This window comes from Mastomys coucha, unplaced genomic scaffold (assembly GCF_008632895.1).
Source record: "Mastomys coucha isolate ucsf_1 unplaced genomic scaffold, UCSF_Mcou_1 pScaffold22, whole genome shotgun sequence".
Classification (NCBI taxonomy): domain Eukaryota; kingdom Metazoa; phylum Chordata; class Mammalia; order Rodentia; family Muridae; genus Mastomys; species Mastomys coucha.
Genome location: NW_022196905.1, coordinates 7862730 through 7888336, shown reverse-complemented (window position 1 = coordinate 7888336; position 25607 = coordinate 7862730). Strand labels below are relative to the sequence as shown.

At 35.9% G+C, this 25607-nt stretch overlaps 1 protein-coding gene across 6 annotated transcripts in view; it reads left to right on the top strand.

The window, feature by feature from the left end:
• The window catches only part of Usp34 (ubiquitin specific peptidase 34), a 191979-nt gene that overhangs the window by 109422 nt on the left and 56950 nt on the right, over positions 1-25607 (top strand). For 4 of the 6 annotated variants that reach the window (XM_031342435.1, XM_031342437.1, XM_031342439.1 and 1 more), the window contains 15 exons: positions 698-898; positions 3128-3210; positions 8123-8163; positions 8316-8440; positions 9648-9800; positions 10652-10756; positions 13005-13060; positions 13154-13274; positions 17811-17994; positions 18348-18511; positions 21888-21953; positions 24482-24628; positions 24714-24770; positions 24858-24935; positions 25251-25345. In XM_031342435.1, coding sequence (XP_031198295.1) covers positions 698-898; positions 3128-3210; positions 8123-8163; positions 8316-8440; positions 9648-9800; positions 10652-10756; positions 13005-13060; positions 13154-13274; positions 17811-17994; positions 18348-18511; positions 21888-21953; positions 24482-24628; positions 24714-24770; positions 24858-24935; positions 25251-25345 — 1676 coding nt within the window. The remainder of the gene's footprint in view (positions 1-697; positions 899-3127; positions 3211-8122; positions 8164-8315; positions 8441-9647; positions 9801-10651; positions 10757-13004; positions 13061-13153; positions 13275-17810; positions 17995-18347; positions 18512-21887; positions 21954-24481; positions 24629-24713; positions 24771-24857; positions 24936-25250; positions 25346-25607) is intronic. The other 2 variants (XM_031342440.1, XM_031342436.1) reach the window with 1 other exon arrangement.

The window sequence follows — 25607 nt, the reverse complement described above, 5'->3', positions numbered from 1 at the left end:
TTTTTTTTTTTTTTTTATTCTTGTGGTACCGAAAGTATACTCTTGGGGTATGCTCAGCTAAAAGCTCAGTTTACTTAGGAACCAATGAATCCAGAGATCAGTGACCATTTGCCAATATTATGCTATTTGTATTATATATTAATTGTTTTCTCCCTAGTGAGCTACATATAATTTGCACCTCTCAATTAAGCATAGGCATTGAGTTATAAATTCTAGATGAAGAGGCAAAACTTCAAACTCTAATGTGGTAGCTACCAGGAAAGTAGTTGAAGGAACCTCCTTGTAGTTGAAATAATTCCTGTGAACAGTTATCTTTAATATATTCACAAATTATCATTTTAAATGGAAAAATTGTTCTTCCGAAGATCCTGAGTTCAGATACCAGCAACCACATGGTGGCTCACAACCACCTGTAATAAGATCTGATGCCCTCTTCTGGTGCATCTGAAGACAGCTAAGCTACAGTTAGCTGGGCCGGAGCGAGTAGAGCCTTCCTGAGTTCAGTTCCCAGCAGCCACATGATGGCTCACGGCCATCTATACAGCTACAGTGTACTCATACACATAAAATAAATAAATAAATCTTTTAAAAATGTCATGTAGCACATTCATGAGAATCTATCTACCCACAATTTTTATTTTTCTCGTCACTATTATCATACATATGAAATGAAAAGCTGATGTTTTCTCATTCACAGTGGCAGCTGGATTGTCTTGCTTGCTTGTTGAAATTAATCTGCCAGTTTGCAGTAGATCCGTCAGATTTGGATTTAGCTTATCATGATGTTTTTGCCTGGTCTGGCATAGCCGAAAGCCATAGGAAAAGAACCTGGCCTGGAAAATCAAGAAAGGCTGCCGGTGATCACGCCAAGAGTCTTCATATACCACGATTAACAGAGGTAAAGTTTGGAAATTAACATTAAATTGTTCTAATGAATTCTGCTTAAGTTTTGAGGAAGCGTGTGGTTTGTTTTTTTATAAAGTTAAGAATATACTAATACATAATTGATTACTATGATACTACCTATCAGCCACAGCAATGTCATAATTTGATGTTGTAATGATGTTTTGGTAGTAGTTTTCAGTTGTTCATTTAACAGGAATGCACAATGTCCCATTTTAGTATGGTATCTAACCTTACAATTACATGTATAATTAGAGCATTATAATGTGCATTCTGAGTGTATCAGAGTCCATTCAGAAATACATGTTTCAACAGAGGAAATGTAGTAGAAGATGAATTTCATATACGCATGTAGAAGTTCTAAAATGTAAAATGGAGTCCTAAAAGAAGCCAGGCAAAGAACTAGTCATCATTCCTATAGCTGAGTGAAGATCATTGTTTGAGCTGTAGGGAGTTAGAAGCTCACCAGAGATAACCTGTTGAACTAGAATTAGTGAAATGAGTCCTTTTGAAATCTGAAGACTGGCACTGCAGAGATGCTCAGAGGTTAAGAGCACCTACTCTGTTTCCAGAAGGCTTTACTTTGGTTCAGTATCCCTACCACATAGCTCATAACTGGCTCCAGGAAGATCTAATGTTCTGTTCTGGCCTCTTTGAGTACTTGCATACATGTGTACACACACACATACATACACACACACCACACACAAAACAACATTTAAAAGGTGAAGCCTTATCTCTTCTGGTCAAAAACCTCTGGAGCAATATTCAAAAACAAGGAAGTCCATTATCTAGTGTAACAGGTTATATGAGGAACCCAGCTGTCAAAGGAAGAATCTTGCCCTTCAAAGATACAGGAAAACAGTATAAAAATGAGCACATCTTTCAGCATAAGCAGAGCTCATGAGCCAGGTCTGGTGACACACACTAGGATCCTAGCACTCCAGAGGAAAAGACAGGCAGATCTCTGAATGGTCAACCCAGCTAGAGTTAATAGGGAAATCCTGTCTTGAGAGTGAGAGACAGAGACAGAAATCGATCATTTTGACTATGTATTCTTTGTTCAGATAATCAAATGTATACCCCTCACCATCTCTGTTTGTGATTGGGGAAATAGAGACTAAGATGAGTCTTATTGAAATCTCTTCCTCATTCTCTCACTCCTTGAGAGGCACACCTCATCTCATAACTGCCACAAAACACGAGAGTAACGAATTGGTACAGATAGAGGAATTTCGTGGTAAATTATAAGATTTAGGAACTATTTATAAATGGGAACCTAAAGTATGTTTCACTTTTGCAATGTTAGTGATTACATTTGAAAATTCATCTCTCCTAGTATTGTAAATTATTTATATCTCTTAAATATGAAAAGTTCCATGGATTTGAGCATTCCATAGTGTTAACTAGTGGGAGATGGTACTTGGTAATTTCTTAAATGTTTCTATTATGTTTTTACCAGAAGAAACCTTTCACATTGTAATATAAATAAATTGATGTGATTCTTTTCACTAACTCTTGAAATAATTTCCTTTTAAAAATTGTATGTATATTAAGTATTTTGTATTATGTATTAAGTATTTTGTATTATGTATATTAAGTGTTTTATATTTATATTAAGTATATTAAGTGTTTTGCCAGTGTATGTACATGTACACCTAATTAGTGCTTGGTGACCAAGGAGTTCAGAAAAAGGCATTGAATCACAGTTATGAGCTTCCATGTGGGTTCTGGGAACCAAACTTGGGTCCTTTTCAAAAACAGCATGCGCTCTTAATGCTGAGTCATCTCTCTAAATAATTTTTATATTTACTGATATTTATTAGTGATTTACTTATATTTGAATACTAAATATATGTAAATATTGATGTAAAATATACTTAGGGAGATTTATAGTGCTTTGGTTTTTAAAATATAGCAACTACATGGCTATTAAAATAATTTAGATTATACAAACGAAGCCTTCATCTAGTCAAACATACCTGCTGTTTATAATATGTACATATTTTGTTCAGAGATTTTTGCATTAGGTGCTATACAGTTAGGAAAAATGCACTTCTATATTTATTAACTTATTTACCAAATAATTCTGGCTTAGTGTGCACATAAGAAATAAAACTTACCGTTGCATGATTTTAGGGGAGGTGGGGGAATGAAAGTACATTTGATATTTTGCTGTATTCAAAGATTTTTTTTTTCTCCCTTGATGTTTTTGTTTTTAAAGGTGTTTCTTGTGCTTGTCCAAGGAACCAGTTTGATTCAGCGACTTATGTCTGTTGCTTATACATATGATAATCTGGCTCCTAGGTATGCATTTTTGTGTTATATATGTATGTATATACACTTCTTAAGCTTCGTTTTGAACTGGGCATGGTGGCACTCACCTTTTCTCTTAGTATTGTGGAGGCAGAAGCAGGTGGATTCTTCACTTTGGGGCTAGAGAGATGACTGAGTAAAAATGCTTACTTTTGTAAGCATGAGAACCTCAGTTCAACTGCCAAGCATCCATATAAATGCCGGATGATAAGGTATGTACTTATAATTCTAGAGATGATGTGCATCAGGGATAGGATCATCCCCAGAGCTCAGCCAGTCTATTCAACTAGGTAAGACCCAGTTTTAGTAAAAGAGAGACCCCTTCTTAAAGATAAGGTGGAGAATAATAGAAGATACTTGATATCCACCCTGACCATGGTTGCATGTATATCATATACATTAAAAAAGTAAATAACTTCATTTTGAAAAAGCTTTTAATATAAAAGTTACTAGGATTTTATATTACCCTACTTTTTAATCTAGACTTACATATCTTGTTAACATTACTCAAACATATATTCATGAGTATTTCTGTGTATGTTTATAAATTCTATGGAATTTCATGAATGTAAGTTATAGACATTATGATTATGTAGAACTATTTTGATATTTGTCTCTTAAAATCAAGCATTTTTTTTTAGTGACTAGACTTTTTTTTTTTTAAATTGTGGATGTGTATGGATGTGTACTGGTGATGTCTGTTGTTATCAGCACAAATTTGAAGAGAATTTCTAGTCTCTTGGGATTGAAATTATAGGTAGTTCTAATGTGTGTTTTAGGAAGAGTGGAATTTGATTCCAACATTCATTCCTGCAAGCCCACAGTTACCTATAAGTCTAGGTCCAGGGTATATAGTAACCTGTTCTGGCCTCTATGGGCACAAGTGTACATACATGTACACACACACACACACACACGCACACACACACACACACACACGTACGCGCATACACGCAAAAACACACAAACACACAATCTTAAAGATAAATCCTCAGTTTTTATACATTCAATTAATGACCTCAATCAATCATTAGATGATTTTTTTTTTTTTTTTTTAGAATTAGTGCTAGGCCACAGACAAGCATTTTACTATAAATTAGATTCTAAAGCCCCTGTTAATTGGGTAAGTTCATGCTGATGCTAGAGCTAGGTGTTTGTGTCTTACTTTACTGCCCTCCACCATACTTTCTGAGACAAGATACCTGGAGCTCTGCCTGTCCGTGTACTCCAGTGGGAGCTCTGCCTGTCCATGTACTCTTGTGGTGGGACTACAGAGAAATGCATCCATGCCTTAGGTTTTATTTGGGTGCTTGGGATTTAAACTTAGATATTCATGCTGCAGAGCAGTGACCATTAGCCACTGAGCCATCTTTGTAGTTGTAGTCCTTTAATACTTTTGATAATTTGTTCTTGGTTCAGCATCATATGATGCCGTTAGTTGCCATAATCTTCCCTTTTTTGTAAATAGAGATACTTTCCCAACCTTTTCATAATATTGACATTTTAGTAGTACAGCATCCCCCTCCCCCCCCCTTTTTCTTCTTTTTCTTTTGAAACATGATCTTGCCAGGTCTGCTTTCCTTCAGCCTTGCAGTTTTCATGCCTCAGAATCTAGAATTCTGAGAATCCAGGCATGTGCCCATTATGCCCAATTTGGACCAGAAAACCAAAGGGGTTGTTCTAGAACATTTTTCAGTTTGCTTCTTACATTTTAGTAGTAATACTCCAGAAGTGACATGCTTTTCATAGTATGTTCTGATGATGTCATTTGCTATTGATAATACTAATTTTAAGAGTTAATCTAGCTTATTCCTATTTCTTCTGCTCAAAACTTCTTTTTGAATAAGCTGTCAGTATGAAGACATTCTGAAATTATAAGCCTACTGCTTCCCATAAAACCTCAAGTGCCTTGAGCTTTTATCAATAATTTTTTCTTGAATAAATGTTAGTATTATCTCTGCTAAATGTTGATTTTCCTAATTATTAGAATTTCTTCAATATTATTGGATAACCCATTACTATGTAAGGAGATGCATGTTATTAATGTTATTCATCTAGTTTACTATTAATTTGGATTCATGGATTTGAAATATTTATATAAAATTCTTTAATGTCTTTATTCCTTTTTCTCAAATTATGCAAGCTGCCTTACAGAAGCCACTTGAAATGTGTTCTTCACTTTGTTGTACTCCTATCATTTGAGGATAAATGTTCTTTCTTAAACAACGTCTCTATGGTATATTGTAGATCTGTCTTACTAGTAACCCTTCTCAGTCCTGATGTCATGCTCCCCTTCCCAACAGTTTTTTCAAAATTTTACATATATGTTTGAGTAACTGCAAGTGTGTGTGTGTGTGTGTGTGTGTAATTGACTTCAGATTTGGGGAGATTCCGCAGTTATTTTTGAAAGATGCTTTAGTTCTGCTTGTCAGAAATGTTGAAATTCTGGGTGATTTACATTTTCTTTGTCTGTGGTTTTTCCATGGATGGAACTAGATATGTATGTGTAAAACTAAACAAGCTAGCAAGAAGCCTCATTAGTTAAAGTACTTGCTGCTTTATTGTTAGGATCAGTGTTCAGATTTCAGCACCCACTTCGCCAAGCATCCCTACATACCTGCTCTATATCATGAGTGGACAGAGATAAGAAGGTCTCTGGAGCTTCTTGGCTTATACCCTAGTCTAATATATCTGAACTCTGTTTACAGATAGATCCTACCTGTAAAGAATATGTGAAAAGTGGGAGATACCTTATAGATTTTTTGGGACCTCTGCATCTGAATAAGCTTGTATCATACCTGTACATGCATTCCTTCTGTCTCGCTTGATCTTTGCCTCTGTCTCTCTTTCTGTTTACCTGCCCCCCCCCTGTATTCCCAACACACAAAATGAACTGGAGCACCAGCAGTACACAATATGTTAACTCACAGAACTTTCGTTTAATTCTCAGTGTATGGTTTGAACAAGCAACTTCATCCCATTTATTTAGACTACTTTAGAAACTTTGAAATATAGAAAATTTTAATACAGAATTTCAAGTAAAGAAATAGGTTTGGCCTGGTTGTGATGATGGCACCACATGCCTTTAATCCCAGCACTTGGGAGGCAGAGGCAGGTGGGTCTCTGTGAATTTCAGGACAGCCTGGGCTCCTAAGCCATTAAAAAAAAACACCCCCCCACCTCCCAAAAGGTAAAGAGACAAAAAGGAAGGGGTTGGTTAATATATGGAGACCTAGTTTTATGTCTTTTTTATGTCTTATATCATCATGAATTATACTAGAAATATATTAATCATTAAAATTAATAATTTTAAATACTTCATAGTATTTTATTAGACTGAACTTTGTTGTATACAAAGAGTATATATAAAGTTGATGTAATTAGTTCTTTTTGTTGTTGTTGTTTTGTTTTTTGGTTTTTTGGTTTTTCGAGACAGGGTTTCTCTGTGTAGCCCTGGCTGTCCTGGAACTCACTCTGTAGACCAGGCTGGCCTCGAACTCAGAAATTTGCCTGCCTCCGCCTCCCAAGTGCTGGGATTAAAGGTGTGCGTCACCACCACCCAGTGATGTAATTCATTCTTAAAAGAAAACATAAAAAGGCTTATTGTAATCATTGCAGCACTACTTCTCTTGAGCTCTTGTTTTGTCTGAGTTCTGTGCTGTAATGTTTTTTAAGGCTGTCACCCAAGGAACGAGAATGAACCTTTTAACAGTTACTAAAGTTCTTCTAATGCAGCTACGTATAGATTGCTCTTGAGTTAAATGTATTTTGCCTATATGAGTTTATAAAAACTAACCATGAGGGTCAGGTCTGTGGGTGCACTTCCATAATGCCCCCTACTATGGAAACTGAGCCACAAGAACTATGAGGTCAGCACAGGCCTGAGCTTCATGTGAGGATACAGTTTTTATAAAACAAACAAGGATCAACAGGATGAGTAGGAAAGGCGCTTGCCACCCAGCAATTAAAGGTGACAACATGTACACACAATGATTATATCACGTTCTTGGTTGATATATTAATGTATCTCTTTTTTTAATGTGAGTTTAGAAATTAATTTTGGGTGGCAACAAAATTGCTGAGAGGGAAGATAAAGGTACTAGGCCATTTAGAACCCAGATAGTGGAAGGAGTGAAACCCACACCAGTCAGCCAAACTAGGCCAATTCTCCTGTGTCAGCTTCTTGATTGATTGGAATTACTGGTCTGCAGTACCAGCTTCTTTCATTTTTATTTTATTGTGAAATACACTTATTTTCTTTTGTATCAAGGACCAAACCCAGGGCCTTTCATATGCTACTCTGTGCTAGGGAAACAACTGTATTGAAGTACAGTGGTACTTTAATCTACTTTGTTACTATTATTGTTTGTGGAGTTGTTTTGTTTTGTTTTGTTTTACCAGTGAGCCATACCTCAGATCAAAGTGTTTATTATTGCGTTGTTTGTTTTCTTGCTGTTTTTCTTTTTTTTTGTTTTTGGGGGATGTTTTGAAATAGTCCTGGCTGTCCTGGAACTCACTCTGTAGGTCAGGCTGGTCTCAAACTCACAGAAATCTTTGTCTACCTAGGCCTCCCAAGTGCTGGGATAAAAGGCATGCACTGCCTCCACCACCCGGCATAATCAACATATTTTTATTAACATATAAATTATTTTGCTGTGTAATAGACCTTAAAACTTACTCTTCCTCTTTTTTTAAATAACTTCCTATATTATCCTATCTTCTGAAAAAAGTCTTGTTGCTTTCCCAAGAATTTCACTTCCTAGTAGCTTTACAAATAAGTGACAATCAGAGTCTGACTATGTAAATTTCTTGTCTATTTTGAGTGAAGTTAAAGAATATATAGTAATTATTTTACTACATTGCCAAAGTTAATTAGGAGTGATGTCATATTTTTGTTTTACAGAGTTTTGAAAGCTCAGTCTGATCACAGGTCTAGACATGAAGGTAAGAGCTCAACAAAATGTATTTAAGGTTTTTTAAATATAATTTTAAAGGAGCGTATGTAAGAGCAATTGTTTGTATTTAATTGTTTGTAGTTAATACTGAGCATTGTGTCTTTATAACACAAACCCTATCATGCCTTTATTTTCTTTCAGTGTCCCATTATTCAATGTGGCTCTTGGTGAGCTGGGCTCATTGCTGCTCTTTAGTCAAGTCTAGTCTTGCCGATAGTGATCATTTACAAGATTGGCTAAAAAAGCTGACCCTCCTTATTCCTGAGGTAAGAGAGAAAGGAAAGGCTGCTGCTGCTGCTTCTTCAAGTGTTTCTATTATTAGCATTGCTAATTTTACAAGATCAAATAATGTTGCAGGAATGTTCATGAGTCTATTAATCATTTTCATTATGTAGATACAGAATCTGATAAACTAAAATGTATAAATATTATACATTCATATTTGTCTCTTCTTAAGTTGTGTTCTGTTTTGGATGTTCCAAGTGGCCACATCTGGATAGTTCACTTGGAGTCTGTGAAGTGACTTAAATACCTTTTAAATTGCTTGGTGGTTCTAAAATGTTTTTATGTTGTAAATAACATAATTATGAAAAACTTTTAATTCTATTTTTTCTTCCTATATATTTTTATATTTGTTTCTGCTTTATAGCCATAATTAAGCATTTCTTTTAAAATAAAATAGGCATATACTGCCATGCACTACTGAATACATGATTGTATGTTTTTTACAATACATTGCTAGGGCTGGTGATGTAGGTCAGCACTTGCTTGCCTTACATGTGCCAGGCTCTGTGCTTAGTCCTCAGCAAAACAAATGCTTTGGGAAAGAAGTCAGCCTTCCTCAGTCATATTCACTTGTGTTCTCAGCATGTGGAAGTATAGGCAAGAGGATAAGGAGTGCCAGGCTAGCATTTGGGGCCACCTTAGGCAACAGAAAAGTTTCATTTCAAACAGAAAAGAAATTTACTAACATTATTACCCTTCACTCTTCTTCATTATTATTATTATTATTTTTCATCCTCTTTACTTTTTCCCTTTGCATTCACACAAGTGCTCCTCTCCTTTCTGCTTACATCTCTCCCGCCCTTCTAGGTGCTGGGGCACAAACCCAAGGCCTTATTTATACGTGCAGGACAGCTGCTCTAATGCCCCATTATATGTGTTATAGTCCCAGGATTTACCCACTTACCCCACCCCCACAAGGTCTCATATAGCCCAGGTTGATATCAAGATTGATAATCCAGTTTAGGATAATCTTTATCTTTAGAAGCAGTCTGTCCTCCAACTTACTGAGTAGCTGAGCATAATATTCCAGTGCTGGGATTTCAGTATGCTTTACTATAACCTGATTGAGAAAATGCTGGGAGTTAAAGTTGGGGAGCAAACTCAAAGCAAACTCTTACCAACTGAGCTATTTACCTAGCCTATGAATAGCCTTTTAATACTGAAGGCTGCCTCTGTTTTTTCCTTCAGACTGCAGTTCGCCATGAATCTTGCAATGGTCTCTATAAGCTATCTCTATCAGGCCTAGATGGAGGAGACTCAATCCATCGATCTTTCCTTCTTTTGGCTGCCTCAACATTATTGAAATTCCTTCCTGATGCTCAAGCACTCAAACCTCTAAGGGTAAGATTTTACTTTGTTGCAAATTTGTTATTGTGTACTGTATCCTTGTTTCCTCATAAACTCCCAGTCCTCCCATCCCTGGAGTGCTAGGAATGTAAGTGTACACCACGATGTCTCATACCATTCTCAGGGCCAGCATTACAGCCACTAACAGCATCCATGGATTTCAGCTTTGAATTGTCTGTCATGAGCATGCAATTTTGGAGATGCTTTTTGTCCCTACAAAGTTGAAAAATTGTAGAACACCCTTTTTCATTCATTTGATTTTTTTTTTAATTTTTTTAATGTTTTTTTTTGTTTGTTTGTCTGTTTTTTTTGAGACAGGGTTTCTCTGTGTAGCCCTGGCTGTTGATGGAACTCACTTTGTAGGCCAGGCTGGCCTTGAACTCAGAAATTTGCCTGCCTCTGGCTCCCAAGTGTTGGGATTATGGGTGTGCGCCACCGCCCGCCCTTGTTTATTTGTTTTGTTTTTTTTCATAATATAATAAAAGGTCCATTAGTAAAGCATTTTAAAATAATTTACAAAAATATAGTGTAGAATTTGCATATTTTCCTATGATTATATTTTTTTTATAAATTATTCAACATTGTTTTTCTTTTCTTGTTTTTGTTTTGTTTCTTTTGAGACATTGCTTTATTCTGTCTCCAGATTGAGTTTGGACTAAAGTTGATATTTTGTTTTTCCTTATCTCCTGATTTTATGATTTCACAGAATTCACCAGGAATTCACTCTTCTTACTATTTGTGTATTACTTAGTTGTTTAAGCATTTAATTTCATAAAGTCTCTACTTGCTTAAATATGTTAATATTTTTAAAATGTGATTTTACAAGCTAAAATTTCTTTTAATAGATAGATGATTATGAAGAAGAACCACTGTTAAAACCTGGATGTAAAGAATATTTTTGGTTATTATGCAAATTAGTGGACAACATACACATAAAGGATGCTAGTCAGGTATGTTCAAAGAAATCCTTTTCAGTTGTTACTGTGCCAACAGATATCCAAGTCGTGCACAGGGATGCACATGGCTTTATTTGTCCTTTTAGCTGAGGGCACCTTTATTCATCTCTAAGTAGCAGGTCCTCTCCTAACTTTCCTGTTACATTATTCCTTTGTGTTCTGCCCTGGTTCCTTTCTTATTTTTACTTTGACTTCAAATCTTCATTTATATGTACTTCTGACCAATCTAAGATTTGCAAAACCTTAATTAGAAGTGAAATATGTATTATTCATGCCAGCATAAGTGCATTGCCCATCAAGGCCAGGAGAGGGCATATTATTTCCTGGAGCAGTGGTTTTCAGCCTGTGTGGGTCATGACCCATTTGGAGTCACATATCAAACGTCTTTCATATCAGATATTTACATTTTGATTCATAACCATATCAGAATTAAAGTGACGAAGTAGAAACAAATAATTTTATGGCTGGGTGTCACTAGAACACGAGGGATTGCAGTAAAGGGCTGTAGCATTAGCAATGCTGAAAACCACTCCAGGACCTGGAGCTTTAGTTACAGCTGCTGGTGGTAGCCCCCCTCACTGTGGGCTGGGGACCAAACTTGAGTCCTCTGGAAGATCAGCACGTGCATGTAACCCCTAAGCCGTTTTTCCAGTTCTGAAATTTGTGTTTTTAAGTTATGTATGTATCTTTTTTATAATAGCAGCTAGAATTAGAGTCCTGGATATATAAAATAAATACTAATGTTTATATAAGTATGTAAAAATAAGAAATATGTAAAAAATAAAAAAGTTATTTTAAGCTAAACTAAAACATTTTCTTTTGAACAAATAAGTGCTTGGAATAAAGATTTGTCCCACCACAAAGAGCAACAAATCAATGTTTAAAACAAATAGCATTTTCGCCAGTTAGTGGTGGCGCATACCTTTAATCCCAGCACTTGGGAGACAGAGGGAGAGGCAGATTTCTGAGTTCGAGGCCAGCCTGGTCTACAGAGTGAGTTCCAGGACAGCCAGGGCTACACAGAGAAACCCTGTCTACATTTTGAAGATAAACTTGCCATATAGACTTTATATTTTCCTCCTTATACAAATTAGTTCACCTGGAAATATATGTATGTTAATTCAAAGAGGTGAGACTAACATAAGGAGGATCAATTTTGATATTTAAGAACCATTTTCTCTTAACTTTTGCATATATATGTAAATACAAATGGAAGTATAATATATAGTCATCATAAAAATTAGGCTGAGATATTTATACTCTCTCAGTTTTTGTTTTACAAGTAGCTTTGTAAAGCCTTTTTATTTGGGAAGCAATTACAAAATTAGTATTGAACAAGTTTTAATTTATTTAATTACTACTTTTTAAAGTAGTGATACCAGATAAATTTTCTTTTAAATCTGGCATTATCCATTTACTTATGCTAATGAAGGAGATATAATTCTTGTCAAAGTAATTTTCCCTTTTACAGCTCTAGTTTCTTGGATTATGTCTAGTCTGTGGAGTCTGGTTTAATTTTATTTTTTTCAGGTATAAAATTAAAGCTGGTAGAAATTAACTGTAATGTTTACTTTATCATTAAAGCATGGGTCAAAGAAAATGACAATAGAAAAAAAGTATACTGGGGATAGTATACTGTGGTACACATCACTTGTGTATATGTGTAATTGCTGCTGCTTTTTTTTTTTTTGGTTTTTCGAGACAGGGTTTCTCTGTGTAGCCCTGGCTGTCCTGGAACTCACTCTGTAGACCAGGCTGTCCTCAAACTCAGAAATCCGCCTGCCTCTGCCTCCCAATTGCTAGGATTAAAGGTGTGCATCACCACTGCCCGGCTGTAATTTCTTCTTAATAAACGAAATCAGAAAAGATAGTCCTTTAGTATCTTGTCAGGTATTTACTCTTCCACTATAATTACTACTGTGGCTCTGATAATCTATCATGCTTTTTTTTTTTTTTTTTTTTTTTTTTTTTTTTTTTTTTTTGCCTGCTGTGTGCTGAGATTTAGTTAGCCCATGAGCCTCCACTACCCTTTTTAATGGACTTGAAAGTATAGGTTTTTTGGGTTTGCTTGTTTGGTTTTGATACTATGTAGACGAATAGGTACATCAAGATTTACCTTAATTTAACTTGATTTGTAAAATAACTTCTATTATATATAATGAAATAATTTATATTTCTTAATATGTGATACATGAAACATAAAAATTTGTATTTGAATTTTGTATTTTCTTTTTGCCTTAAGACAACGCTCCTTGATTTAGATGCTTTGGCAAGACATTTGGCTGACTGTATTCGCAGGTAAAAATCTAATGCAAATTTACCAATTACGTTATTGAACAAAGATAAAAGAATATCTTTATTTTATCTTTTGCTTGTATTCTTTTGTAACAGTAGAGAGATCCTGGACCACCTAGACGGTAGTATAGAAGATGATGGGCTTTCGGGGCTCCTGAGGCTCGCAACAAGTGTTATTAAACACAAGCCACCCTTCAAATTCTCAAGAGAAGGACAGGTATACTTTAAAATATATGCATGAATTATAGTTGAAGATTCCTTTTTCATTATATGTGTGTTAATGTTTTGTTTTACAATATATCCAAACTGTGTTTGCTAGAACTTGATGATGGACTCTGAATAAATTAACAGTGAAAATAGGAAGCTTAGAATATATGTTTAGAATGTAAAAACAAATTTTAATTTCTATTACTTAGGGGAATGTCTACTTTGACGTTTCCTATGTGAAAATGTTTTTATATATGTTTTCTCTTGTGCACTAATGTCTTCACATAGTATAATCAATTAGTGGTAATCATTCCAACTATAATGGCTTCACTATTTATTTATTTATTTATTTATTTATTTATTTGTATGTATGTGAGTACACTGTAGCTGTCCTCAGTCACACCAGCAGAGGGTATGGGATCTCATTACAGATGGTTGTGAGCCACCATGTGGTTGCTGTAGAATTGAACTCAAGACCTCTGGAAGAGCAGCCAGTGCTTTTAACTGCTGAGCCATCTCTCCAATTCCTGCTTTCTTATTTTTAAGGCCTCCTTGAAATGTGTTTTGAATATTTACAACTCCTAATGACTATGTCATTGGTACTTTTCTCATCGTTTGCAGTGAGGAAATTACTTTTTATTTTGAGAGATAACAATCTTGAGATTACTTATTGTGTTTTAAACAGTAATCAAAAGAGTACTGTCACTTGTTTATATATATATGTCTAGTGTTATTCATATATGTGCATTTGTAGTTTTGTATTTGTGTAGTATATACATATAATATATATAATATATATGTGTGTGTAAAGCGTGTACACATACATACACATATATGCACATTATACCCTAAAGTTCATTTGTTCTATGACTCTTATATTTTACCTTCTCTATAACAAAGCCCACAGCCCCTTTTTTTTACTTGTTACTGATTTTTTTACTACTTTTTATTGATTGATACAGTATTTATAAAATAATACTGATCAGTTTTATTACTAATATCCCAGTTTATTTATTTTTCAGTGTGTGACTTTCAGGGACTTGAAGCATGTGCTAGCACATCACACTTAATTTGTTGCTGTTGTTTTTGTTTTCTTCCCAGAAACTACTATATGTACTTTTTTAAAAATTAGCTCTCTTAAGACAGCAGTTATTATTCTGTATTTTATTTTGTCAAAGCCCTCTCCTTTTTCCCACCAGTATATTCAGTGGTAATAATGAGGTGTATAGATTTGTGTTTGAGTTGTTATATAAATTTTTATGCAAAATTAGATACATACTAAACTGATTTTCTTTTTATAACATTGTACACAAAAATTACTAAAGAAAACAAAGCTGGGGCTGGAGAGATGGCTCAGGGCTTAAGAGCACTGACTGCTCTGCCAGAGGTCCTGAGTTCAAATCCCAGCAACCACATGGTAGTTCACAGCCATCTGTAATGGGATCTGATGCCCTCTTCTGGAGTGTCGTAAGACAGCTACAGTGTACTCATATATATAAAGTAAATAAATAAATCTTTTCTTAAGAAAAGAAAAAACAAAGCTGCCTAGTACTGCAAAACAATGAAGGTTCTTGTGTGTCTTGATTATCCCTCCCATACCTGCCAAGGTATTTTGTTTGTTTCTGAAATAAGGTTTTATGTAGCCTAAGATTGTCTTGAACTTGATTTGCAACCAAGGCTGTCCTTGAGTTCCTGATCCTCCTGCCTTTATTTCCAGAGTGTTGGGAATATAGATAGTCGTGTGCATTTTATGTGAGTATTCCTGTGAATATTTGTGGGCATATTTATGCCATGGCATATGTGAGATGCTTTTAAGACGACTTGTGGACAACAACTTCTACCATGTTGTTTCCAGCAATGAAAAGATTAAGCTTGGTAGCGAGTACCTTTATTCTCTTAAGTTCTCTGGTAAGGACTCTAGATGTAGAATATAAGAAATGTTGTTTACATAACATTTATAGTGGGAAGAGTTATGTTTTGATAGTTTTTTGTTGCTTTTAATCTGTCTTGAGATAACCAAGGTTGGCTTGGAATGCTATATAGTTTACTCTATGTAGTATAGGATGATTTTGAACTCAAAGTCCGGTCCTCCAGCCTCTACCTCCTAATTGCTGGCATTGCAAGCATGCAAATCTGTACATTTCAATTTGTTTTGTATTACACAGTGTTTTATTACCAAAACCTTTTTAATATTGAGTCACAGTAGTGAATACCTTTAATCCCAGCATTCAGGAGGTAGAGGCAGGTGGCTCTGTGTGAGTTCAAGGTCAGTCTGCTCTATATAGTGAGTCCTAGGACCCCTGGAGCTATAGAGAGACCTGTCTCAGAAAACAAAAACAAAACAAAAAAATTCTGTCCAGTTTGTGTACGTTATTTTGTGAAAAATAAAGGTAGATTCAGAATAAAGAAGGCAAAAATTTTCGTTGGCTCAGTATTTATGGCAAAATGCTTTGATCACAGGCTTTACGTACACGCTTTCAAAATCACGATACAGATAGAGCTCAATTTCCTTTGAGATATGAGATGTTTGGCAAAGATTGTTAGTTTTTTATTAGCCACTTCATACTTTCTGTTGAAATCTTTGGTTACCAATGTAGCTAAACATGTTCTTTTGGGTCTCCATGACATTAATCTCAGTTCTGAATCCTTAAATAGATAAAAATAAAATGATACCATCTTTGGGTCATCTGTATGAAATAAGACTCAAATTATTTTGTGTATTTAGTAGCCAATCTTGTCTTCTTTTGCAAAGAATGATTTATATTATTTGGAAGTAGTAAGATAGAAGAGAAAACATCCTAGTGGTAAACCTTTTTAGATGTTTTGGTTTTAGTTTTTTGAGTCCTGTGTGTTGAGTTCCCAGTACCACCCCTGATGAGTGATTTGTCAGGACTCACAGGACTTAACAGTGGACTCATGCCTAGTTTTTGTTATAGTAGAATTGAACATGCTTCAACTTTGCCATTGTGGTTACTCTGACTCAGCATATGTCCTTCATTTCCAGTTGCTGATATTCAAGTTTCCTAAAAGTAAAACAGATGTTTAGCATAAACTACATGCAGTTTGGTACAGTGAGCCACTTCTGTCATTTAGGAAAAGTTTGATACTCACCTAGGGAACGGATTACAAGTCAGGTTTTTCAGACTGCAATGAAATGCCAGTCTTACTAAAGAGTGATGCTATTTGAATCTTAATACTTAGTTTTTCTGTTCGTGACTCTAGGAGGTACTGAGCACAGGGTGAATACAGTAGTAATGTTTGGGATGTGTAAGAGATAATAGGTACAGTGTAAGGGAGAATGATTAGAAGAGAACAGTTGATTTGAGGTCTCCTAGCTGAGGAACTTTCAGCAGTTGACAGCACTGCGGGTGGGGATAGGCTCTGCCACGCCTATAGGAGGAGCATTCATTAGATTCAGAAAGGAAAGAGAAAGCAATGGTAACACAAGTTTAACACCAGGATTTGGGAGGCAGAGACAGGTGAATCTCTGAGTTTGAGGCTAGCCTGGTCTACAGAATGAGTACAGGCACAGCCCAGGCTATACAGAGAAACTCTGCCTCAGAAAAAGTAAGCGAGATGGGCTAGGAGGCGAGAGAGGGAGGAAGAAGAAGAAAATGAGCTTGGGAAGGGCACATGTTGCAAGATGAATGGACATTAGGTAGGTATAGTAGAGAGGGAAGTGGGGGGGATGCAGTCACAGTACAGTGTACAGTTTTATGTAGTTCTCAGAGAATGAATCAACAGCTTTTTTGTAGAATTGATTGAAAAGATAACCTGAGTAAACTCATCTTTGAGAGGCCCCCAACCTTGCTCTTGGGCATGCCTTAGCTTTCCTTCAAGCACATTGCTTTCTATTTGTACTTAAGCCTAAATTAAAATGTGCTTAATGAACTTCTTTAACTCTGCTTTATAACCAAAATGTAACATAATACACAGGTTGAATTTAGGTCGAAAGTCTGTTGTAAATTAGGATTTGAAAACTGATTCCATTAAAACAATTTAGGTCCATTTCACTGTAAACCTTGTTTCTTCAGTTTACAAAATTAAGAAGATAGTGGGAAAGAGGTTCATGTCTCTCATCCTAACTGGCATCTGCCACAGTTTTGACTACAAGCAAAGTTCTTAATGTTTCTGCTTTTTTGCATGACTGCCACTCAGGGTGGGTGAGATGCTTCTGTTCTTGTTGTTCACCAGATGAAGAAACATCTGTAGGACTTGGCAAATAGGGAATAACAAAGCCTTAATAGAATATCTTGGTAATTTATAAACAAAAATAATAATACTGTGCAAGGATAATCTGAAGGATAGATACAAAATTTGAAGTGGGGAGAAACTAAAAGATGGGTCCATTCTATTTCGTTTCTTCAAGAGAAAGAACTTTGGTAAGATTTTCAAATGATGATTTATGACACTGCTATACACTTTTGACTAATACCTTAGTAGGTTATAGCTAGTCCATTATCCAATTTGTTTTTTGTGTCAGTATGTTTGGAATATAATTGGTATCATGTTTAGATAACATACCTGCTTTCTTCTCACCTCCTAGGAATTTTTAAGAGATATCTTCAATCTTCTGTTTTTGCTGCCCAGTCTAAAGGACCGACGGCAGCCAAAGTGCAAATCTCACTCTTCCAGAGCTGCTGCTTATGATTTATTGGTAGAGATGGTAAAAGGATCTGTTGAGAACTACAGGCTAATACACAACTGGGTTATGGCGCAACACATGCAGTGTAAGCACCCATCTTTTTCTTGAATCTCTATAAATTGAATGCAGAAATTAAAAATTAAAGGGTGTTGATTAAAGAATCACCTTTTCACACACTTTGTTATACACATTGTTGATAGAATAGTCAGCATTTAATTTTACTAGAAAAATGTAAAAAACCTTTTGTTTTTTAAATATTTGGGATTTCTTTGACTGTTACCTGAATTTTTATAATTAGATTAAAATGTTTTTTAATAGTTAATATTTTAAATTATAATTCTACACATACTAGTTAGGGAATCAGTAGAGGTAGTAACTGCCAATCAAAGCAAGATATGTTTAAGTTTGTTTGGGGCATCTTCTCCCTCTTTTTATCAGCAGCCCATGCACCTTATAAGTGGGACTACTGGCCTCATGAGGATGTACGTGCAGAATGCCGGTTTGTTGGCCTGACTAACCTCGGCGCTACTTGTTACTTGGCTTCCACTATTCAGCAGCTTTACATGATACCAGAGGCAAGGCAGGCTGTCTTCACTGCTAAGGTAGAGTTTCCATACTGAAAAACAAAACTTATAAATCATAATTAATTTGATATAATATATTGCTTAATATCAAGAATATATGGGAAAAGAAATTTTTGTTGTCCTGGCAAACTCTTTTAGTGTAGTTAAATTTGTTTACACTTACTTGTAGTTTCATTATGTGTTATAATTTATTTCTCAAAGGACAATGTAGTTTTGGACTTTATATGCTTGCTATGCAGAATTAATATTGTATTTCAGTAAAAAATAATACAGATTTCTTTTTTTAAACTTCATTTATTTATTTGTTTGTTTATTCCCTTTACATCCCAATTGCAACTCCCCTTCCCTGTTTTCCCAGTTGCACCCTTGTAAATCCTTCCCCCCATTACTCTGAATGGAGGATCCCTTTGGGTACCAACCCACCCTGGGACATCTATTCCCAGCAGGACTAAGCATCTCCTCTCCCACTAAGGCCCAACCAGGCAATCCAGTTAGGGGAAGGGTATCCAATAGCAGGCAGCATAGTCCCTGCTCCCATTTAATTCAAGCTGGATATCTACAAATGTGCAGGGGCCTAGATCTAGCCTCTGCATGCTCTTTGGTTTGTGGTTCAGTCTCTGTGAGCCCCCATGAGCCCAGGTTAGTTGACTCTCTAGGTCTTTTTGTGGTGTTCCTGATGACACAGGCTCCCTCAGTTCTTGCCTTACTCTTCCACAAGACTCCCCACGCTCCGCCTGATGTTTGGCTGTAGGTCTCTGCATCTGTTTCCATCCTCTGCTTTATGAAACCTCTCAGGAGATAATTATTTTAGGCTCCTGTCTACATGAATAGAAGATTATCATTAATAATGTCAGGGGTTGGCTCTCTGACTCTATTTATTTATTTATTTTTTTAAAGACAGTTTCTCAGTGTAGCCCTGGCAGTCCTCAAACTCACTCTGTAAACCAGGCTGGCTTTGAACTAGCAGAGAACCGCCTGCCTCTGCCTCCTCAGCACTGGTATCAAAGGTGTATACCATCACTGCCAGGCTTGTAGTGTTTTATAAAACCAGTTACTTATCAAAGAATCATGTTTTCATTGACTTTGTTCCCCCTCTAGATAATGACTTGGTCATACATTTTGATGCTTTTTTGTTCATGTTAAAGAATACTTTAAAGTTTCAGCATTGTCGCCAGTTATCATTAACTAAAAGTAACATTTTCAGTTAAAAACTAAACCTGTGCTAATTACAGAGATGGTTAGCACTTTCTGTTCTTCCAAAGGACAAATGGGTTACTTCCCACCATCCATGTTAGGGTACTCATAGCCATCTGTAATTCTAGCCCCCAGATACAGTCACATATAACAGAATGAATGAATGAAGGGTTTTTTTTTTTGAATGAATGAATATTTTTTAATTGAATTGAAATCTATGTAACATTTTGTATTTTTAAAATTTTCTTACTTAGTTGAGCGTGTTATTATGCACCTTAAACTCAGAAACTGGGGGGGCTGACGGGCAGATCTTTGAGTTTGTTAGTCTCTACATGGTGAGTTACAGGGTAGCCATGGCTGCATAGAGAGCCTGTCTCCAAAAAAAAACAAAAACAAAAAAACAAAAACAAAAAAACCCAAAAAACTGAGTTATTTCATTTTTAGGAAAAGTTGTCTTGTGTTGTATCCTAGGCTGGTCTCATTGGGTAGTACTTTGCATATATTAGATCTGTTACAATTTAGAAATTTTTATTTCTCATAGTCTCAAATATTACGCCTGTCATGTTGAAAGTACTCGTTTAACTATTTTTTTCCCAATTTGTTAACCCTCTTTATTCAAACCTTTTATAATCACACAAACATACACATACACACACACACACACACACACACACGACAGATTTCTCTCTTTTTAATCCTTACTTTGTAGTCCTTAATTTGTAATCTTACTTTGTAGCTCTTACACAGCAAAACCATGTTACTTTTATTTCTCACAAGATTGATCTATGACTCCAGCACTTGAGAGGTCATGGTAGGAGGACTGCAAGCTTCAGGCTGTGGTAGTAAATGTTTTAAAGAGACACCGTGTCCAGCTCTTAGAAAGGAAGTATTTAATTGGGGCTTGCTTATAATCTCAGAGCTTTAAGTTCATTATCCTTAAGTCAGGGTGTATTGTGGCACATAGGCAGACCTGGTTGCTAAGAGAGAATTGTATATCTGAATTGTAGGAAGAGAAAGCAACACTGTTCCTGGCTTAGGCTTTTGAAACCTCAACCTACCCCACCCCCCCAAGACACTTCTTCAACAAGTCCAAACCTACTAATATTTTCTCAAATAGTGCCACTCCCTAAGCATTCAAACATGGAACCTATGGGGGCCATTCTTATTCAAAGCACTGCACTAGGTGAAACAACTTGAGGAGTTGTCTTTTTTTGTAAGGGAAGGATGACTGATTGGGTAAATTACTTGATTGCAGAAACTTAAAGATTCTGCATTTGACCCCTAGCATCCATGTAAAAAGCCAAGTATGTGGTGCCTATTGTGATCCCAGTGTAGGGACAGCAGATACAAGGCAATCCTGAAGTTTGCTGACCAACCAGTCTAGCCAACGAATAGGAGGTCCCAGTGGGAGACAGTGTGTCTAAAAATAAGACAGCTCCTGAGGTCCACACTGGAGGGTGACTTCTGGAGTCCTTGCATATACCTGCAGCACGTACAAATTAATAAACTTAAAAAATAGATAAAAGCAATTAGGTTTATATAATAGCCCGATTCTCTGGTCATGGAGTGTAGTATTTTGATGTCTAGATGTCTAGATTGTTTAAAAAAAATCACAAACAATTTTCTTCCTTAGGATTGAAGTGTATTATTCTAGGAAAAAGCATAATATGACTAATTGATACTGAAATATAATTTATAATATTTCAGTTTACAAGGGAATTCACATACTTGAAGTACTTTTTTTTTTTTTTTTTTTTTTTTTGTTTATCAATAAGGTATATGATCTACAAAGCAGGTTTTTTGTTTTGTTTTGTTTTTGAGGGAAAAAAACAAAACAGGGTTTCTCTGTATAGCCCTGGCTGTTCTGGAACTCAATCTGTAGACCTTGAACTCAGAAATCTACCTCCCCCTGCCTTCCAAGTGCTGGGATTAGAGGCATGTGCAACCACTGCCCGGCTCAGAAAGCCATTTTAAAAAAGATCTCTTTATATTCAATTTTCCATCATAATGGCTATGACTGTATTTATTGTAATAGGAAAATACCCTGATTTTTCTAAGATGTAATAAAAGGGTGATTTGTGAGGTGTTTCCTTCCATACAGCCAAAAGGATGAAGAAGTGTAGTATTCAGCACATTATAGGTCTACAGGGATGTCCGCATGCCACTGTTAGCTTTTTCACTGTTTCCTCTTTACTTTCAGTATTCAGAAGATATGAAGCATAAGACAACTCTTCTGGAACTTCAGAAAATGTTTACATATTTAATGGTATGTTTGAAAAATGTGCAGAATAACTAATCAGATTATTTTTATATGAAAGTGATGGTAAATATTGTACTGGCTCTGTTAATTAGACTTATTATCTCTCTTCTTTGTAAGATTTATAACTGAGTTACTTATGTTCTATTAATTTACCCTTCATTTCTAGTATTTTTCCGTCACTTGCTGTGGAAACCACCATGACCAAAACAACTTGTGGAGGAAAGGGTTTATTTGGCTTATACTTCCACGCAAAATATTCATCTCCACAGGAAGTCAGGATAACAACTCCAAACAGAGCAGGATCCTGAGGCAGGAGCTGATGCAGAGACCATGAAGTGTGCCTCATGGTTTGCTTCTCATGGCTTGCTCAGTCTACTTTCTTCTAGAACCCAGGACTGCCAGTCTAGGGATGGCCCTACATGGCCCATCAATCACTAATTAAGAAAATGCCTTACAGGCTTGCATACAGCCAGATCTTATGGAGACCTTTTCTCAATTGAGGTTTTCTCCTCTCAGCTGATTCTGGCTTGTATAGAGTTTACATAAAACCAGCGAGCACAGAGTTTTAACTCTTTTATGCAGACTTTCTCACTGGTGTCTCTTTGTCTTATCTCCACATTGGAAAAAGTAATGAATCTTTTAACAAAAGCTAGATCGGGATAGAGAGATGACTCAGTGGTTAAGAGCACTGACTGCTCCCCTAGAGGTCCTGAGTCCAATTCCCAGCAACCATGTGGTGGCTCACAACCATCTGTAATGATATCTGATGCCCTCTTCTGGTGTGTCTGAAGACAGCTAAAGAATACTAGCTGGTCTTGCAAAGGATTTGGGTTCTGTTTCGAGCATCCACATTGCAGCCCTCAACCCTCTATAACCAGGTCCAGAGAATCTGATGTCCTCTTCTGGCCTCTGCAGGCACTGCATATGCCTGGTACACAGACATTCATGCAGAAAAAACTCCATACAAATAAATAAATAAATAAATAAATAAATAAATAAATAAAACTTATAAAAATAAAAAAACAAGATAGATGTTTTTATACTGGTACCTCACTTAAAACTGTAGAGTTTTGTTCTTACTGTGTTTGTAGAGTTTTGCTGCCACTCACCTCAGCCAGTCACAGTTGCTTGTAAATCCAACCCTTTCTTTCCTAGTTATGCAGATGGTACACACACACACACAGTTTGAAGTAGAAAATTAATTTTTAAGGGAAGTATCGTATTTATGATCTTATTCATGCTGCTTTACCAGCTTCATCCCTGATAACATGAAGCCCTTTGAAGCTCATTACCTTGTTGCTTTTCTACTTGTATGGTTATATATATAAGGTTCTTCAGAACTCTACTCTTCTCTCTTTTCTTCCTATTGTCTAATCAACTAGAAGTCTTAGAGTCAACAAAATATTTGTCAGTTTCCATGTTTCTCTTCTACTTTTGATACTAAAGTTTTGTTTTTTTGTTGTTGTTGTTTTTGTTTTTGTTTTGTTTTTGTTTTTGTTTTTTGTTTTGGTTTTTTGAGACAGGGTTTCTCTATATAGCCCTGGCTGTCCTGGAACAGACTGCAGAGCAGGCTGGCCTCAAACTCAGAAGTATTCCTGCCTCTGCTTTCTGAGTTCTGGAGTTAACATTGTGCCATCACATCTCTAGTCTGAACTGCTTTTAATAAAATTTCATAGAGTTCAGTGTACAGAAACTTATTTGGCTTGCAAAAGTTTATTTTAAGCTTATAATCAAAGTTTGTGTTCTAATAATTTTATAAGGAGAGTTTATGATCTCATCTTTTTTTTTTTTTTTTTTTTTTTTTTTTTTTTTTTGGATTTGGTTTCTCTGAATAGCCCGGGCTGTCCTCAAACTCAGAAATCCACCTGCCTCTGCCTCCCAAGTGCTGGGATTAAAGGCGTGCACCACCACCGCCCGGCTTATGATCTCATCTTACTAAACTAAAAATACCATTCAACTCAAACAAAAGAAGTGAAGTGCGTGGCTGGAAAAATTGTCATCTTCAGCTGGGTATAGTGGAGTATTCCTCCAGCCCTAGCATGCAGGAATCTGAAACAGAGGCAGCTAGTTATTTTGAAGTGTACCCCGACTACACAGTGAAACCTGGGGGTGGGGTGGGGTAGAGAGAGAGGGAGGGAGGGAGAAGGAGAGGGAGGAGAGGGAGAGGGAGAGGGAGGAGAGGGAGAGGGAGAGGGAGAGAGAGAGAGAGAGAGAGAGAGAGAGAATCTGTCTGTCTGGTGACAGGCAGAAAACTTTCTTACTTGCTTTACTGTCTTGAGTTTGGTTTTTATCTTATTTTCTGTGGGGGCAGAGATTTTGTTGTTGTTTTGTTGTTTTTTTTAGTTGTTCTGAGCAGGGTCTCTCATAAACCCAGGAAGTTCTGATTCTCTAGCCTTGGATTCCTGATTTTTCTGCTTCCACCTTGTATGTGCTAGAGACATGGCATTTTCCACCCTATATGATTGATGTTGATTCTGAAATTTTGTTCTGGCCATTTCTTACTTGATATTTCTCCCTCTCCTTTTCTCTTGCAGGAGAGTGAGTGCAAGGCATATAACCCTAGACCTTTCTGTAAAACGTATACTATGGATAAGCAGCCTCTGAATACTGGGGAACAGAAAGATATGACAGAGTTTTTCACAGACCTCATTACTAAAGTTGAAGAAATGTCTCCAGAACTGGTTAGTACCAGAATCCTGAAAATTGGTCTGAAATTTATATAACTTTGAATTTCAGTCACTGACTTTGATTTGTTTTATGTTAAAGAAAAATACCGTCAAAAGCCTGTTTGGAGGTGTCATTACAAACAATGTTGTTTCATTGGTAAGTATATCTGTTTGTTGTTGTTTTATAAGGGTTTTGGTGGTGGGCTCATAATAAATTGCTAATTTTTGCTTGTTGATCATCCAGGATTGTGAACATGTTAGTCAAACTGCTGAAGAGTTTTATACTGTGAGGTGCCAGGTGGCAGATATGAAGAATATTTATGTGAGTGATACTGTATATAAATTGAGCTTTATATACACACACACACACACAACAAATTTGTGGTCATATATAGAAATAGTTATTTTCATGTTTATTCTTTCATATTTTGCTCTTTAAGTACTACAGATAGACTACATAATTGGTTTTTTTCCCAGTAAAAGTGTAAATATCTTTTAAAAGTTAGATTTCATATGAGGAAATGATTTCATATTTGAAATTGCTTTTTATAAAAAGAAGAAATTGATTTTCTTTATGCATTCTGACTAATTGCATGTTGTAAATCATGTCACCTTCCCAATGTTGGTTTACACATAGGAGTCTCTCGATGAAGTTACTATTAAAGACACCTTGGAAGGGGACAACATGTACACCTGTTCTCACTGTGGAAAGAAAGTCCGAGCTGAAAAAAGGTATGCTGCTTTAATGTAGTTTTTATCATTTTGATAAATTATTCAATGAAATTAAAGACAAACTAAAGATAGGATATAGATGTTTGATAGCAACTATATGTAAATGTGATAATTAACATGGATAAACAGTACACTATAGTGATTCTGGTAATATTAGCTGTTTGGAGCTCAGTATCATTCAGTAAGTTATTATTCAATGAAGTTTAATTTAGCATGCATAGTAGAGTAGAAAGTGGGAATTTCTTTTTTTTTTTTTTTTTTT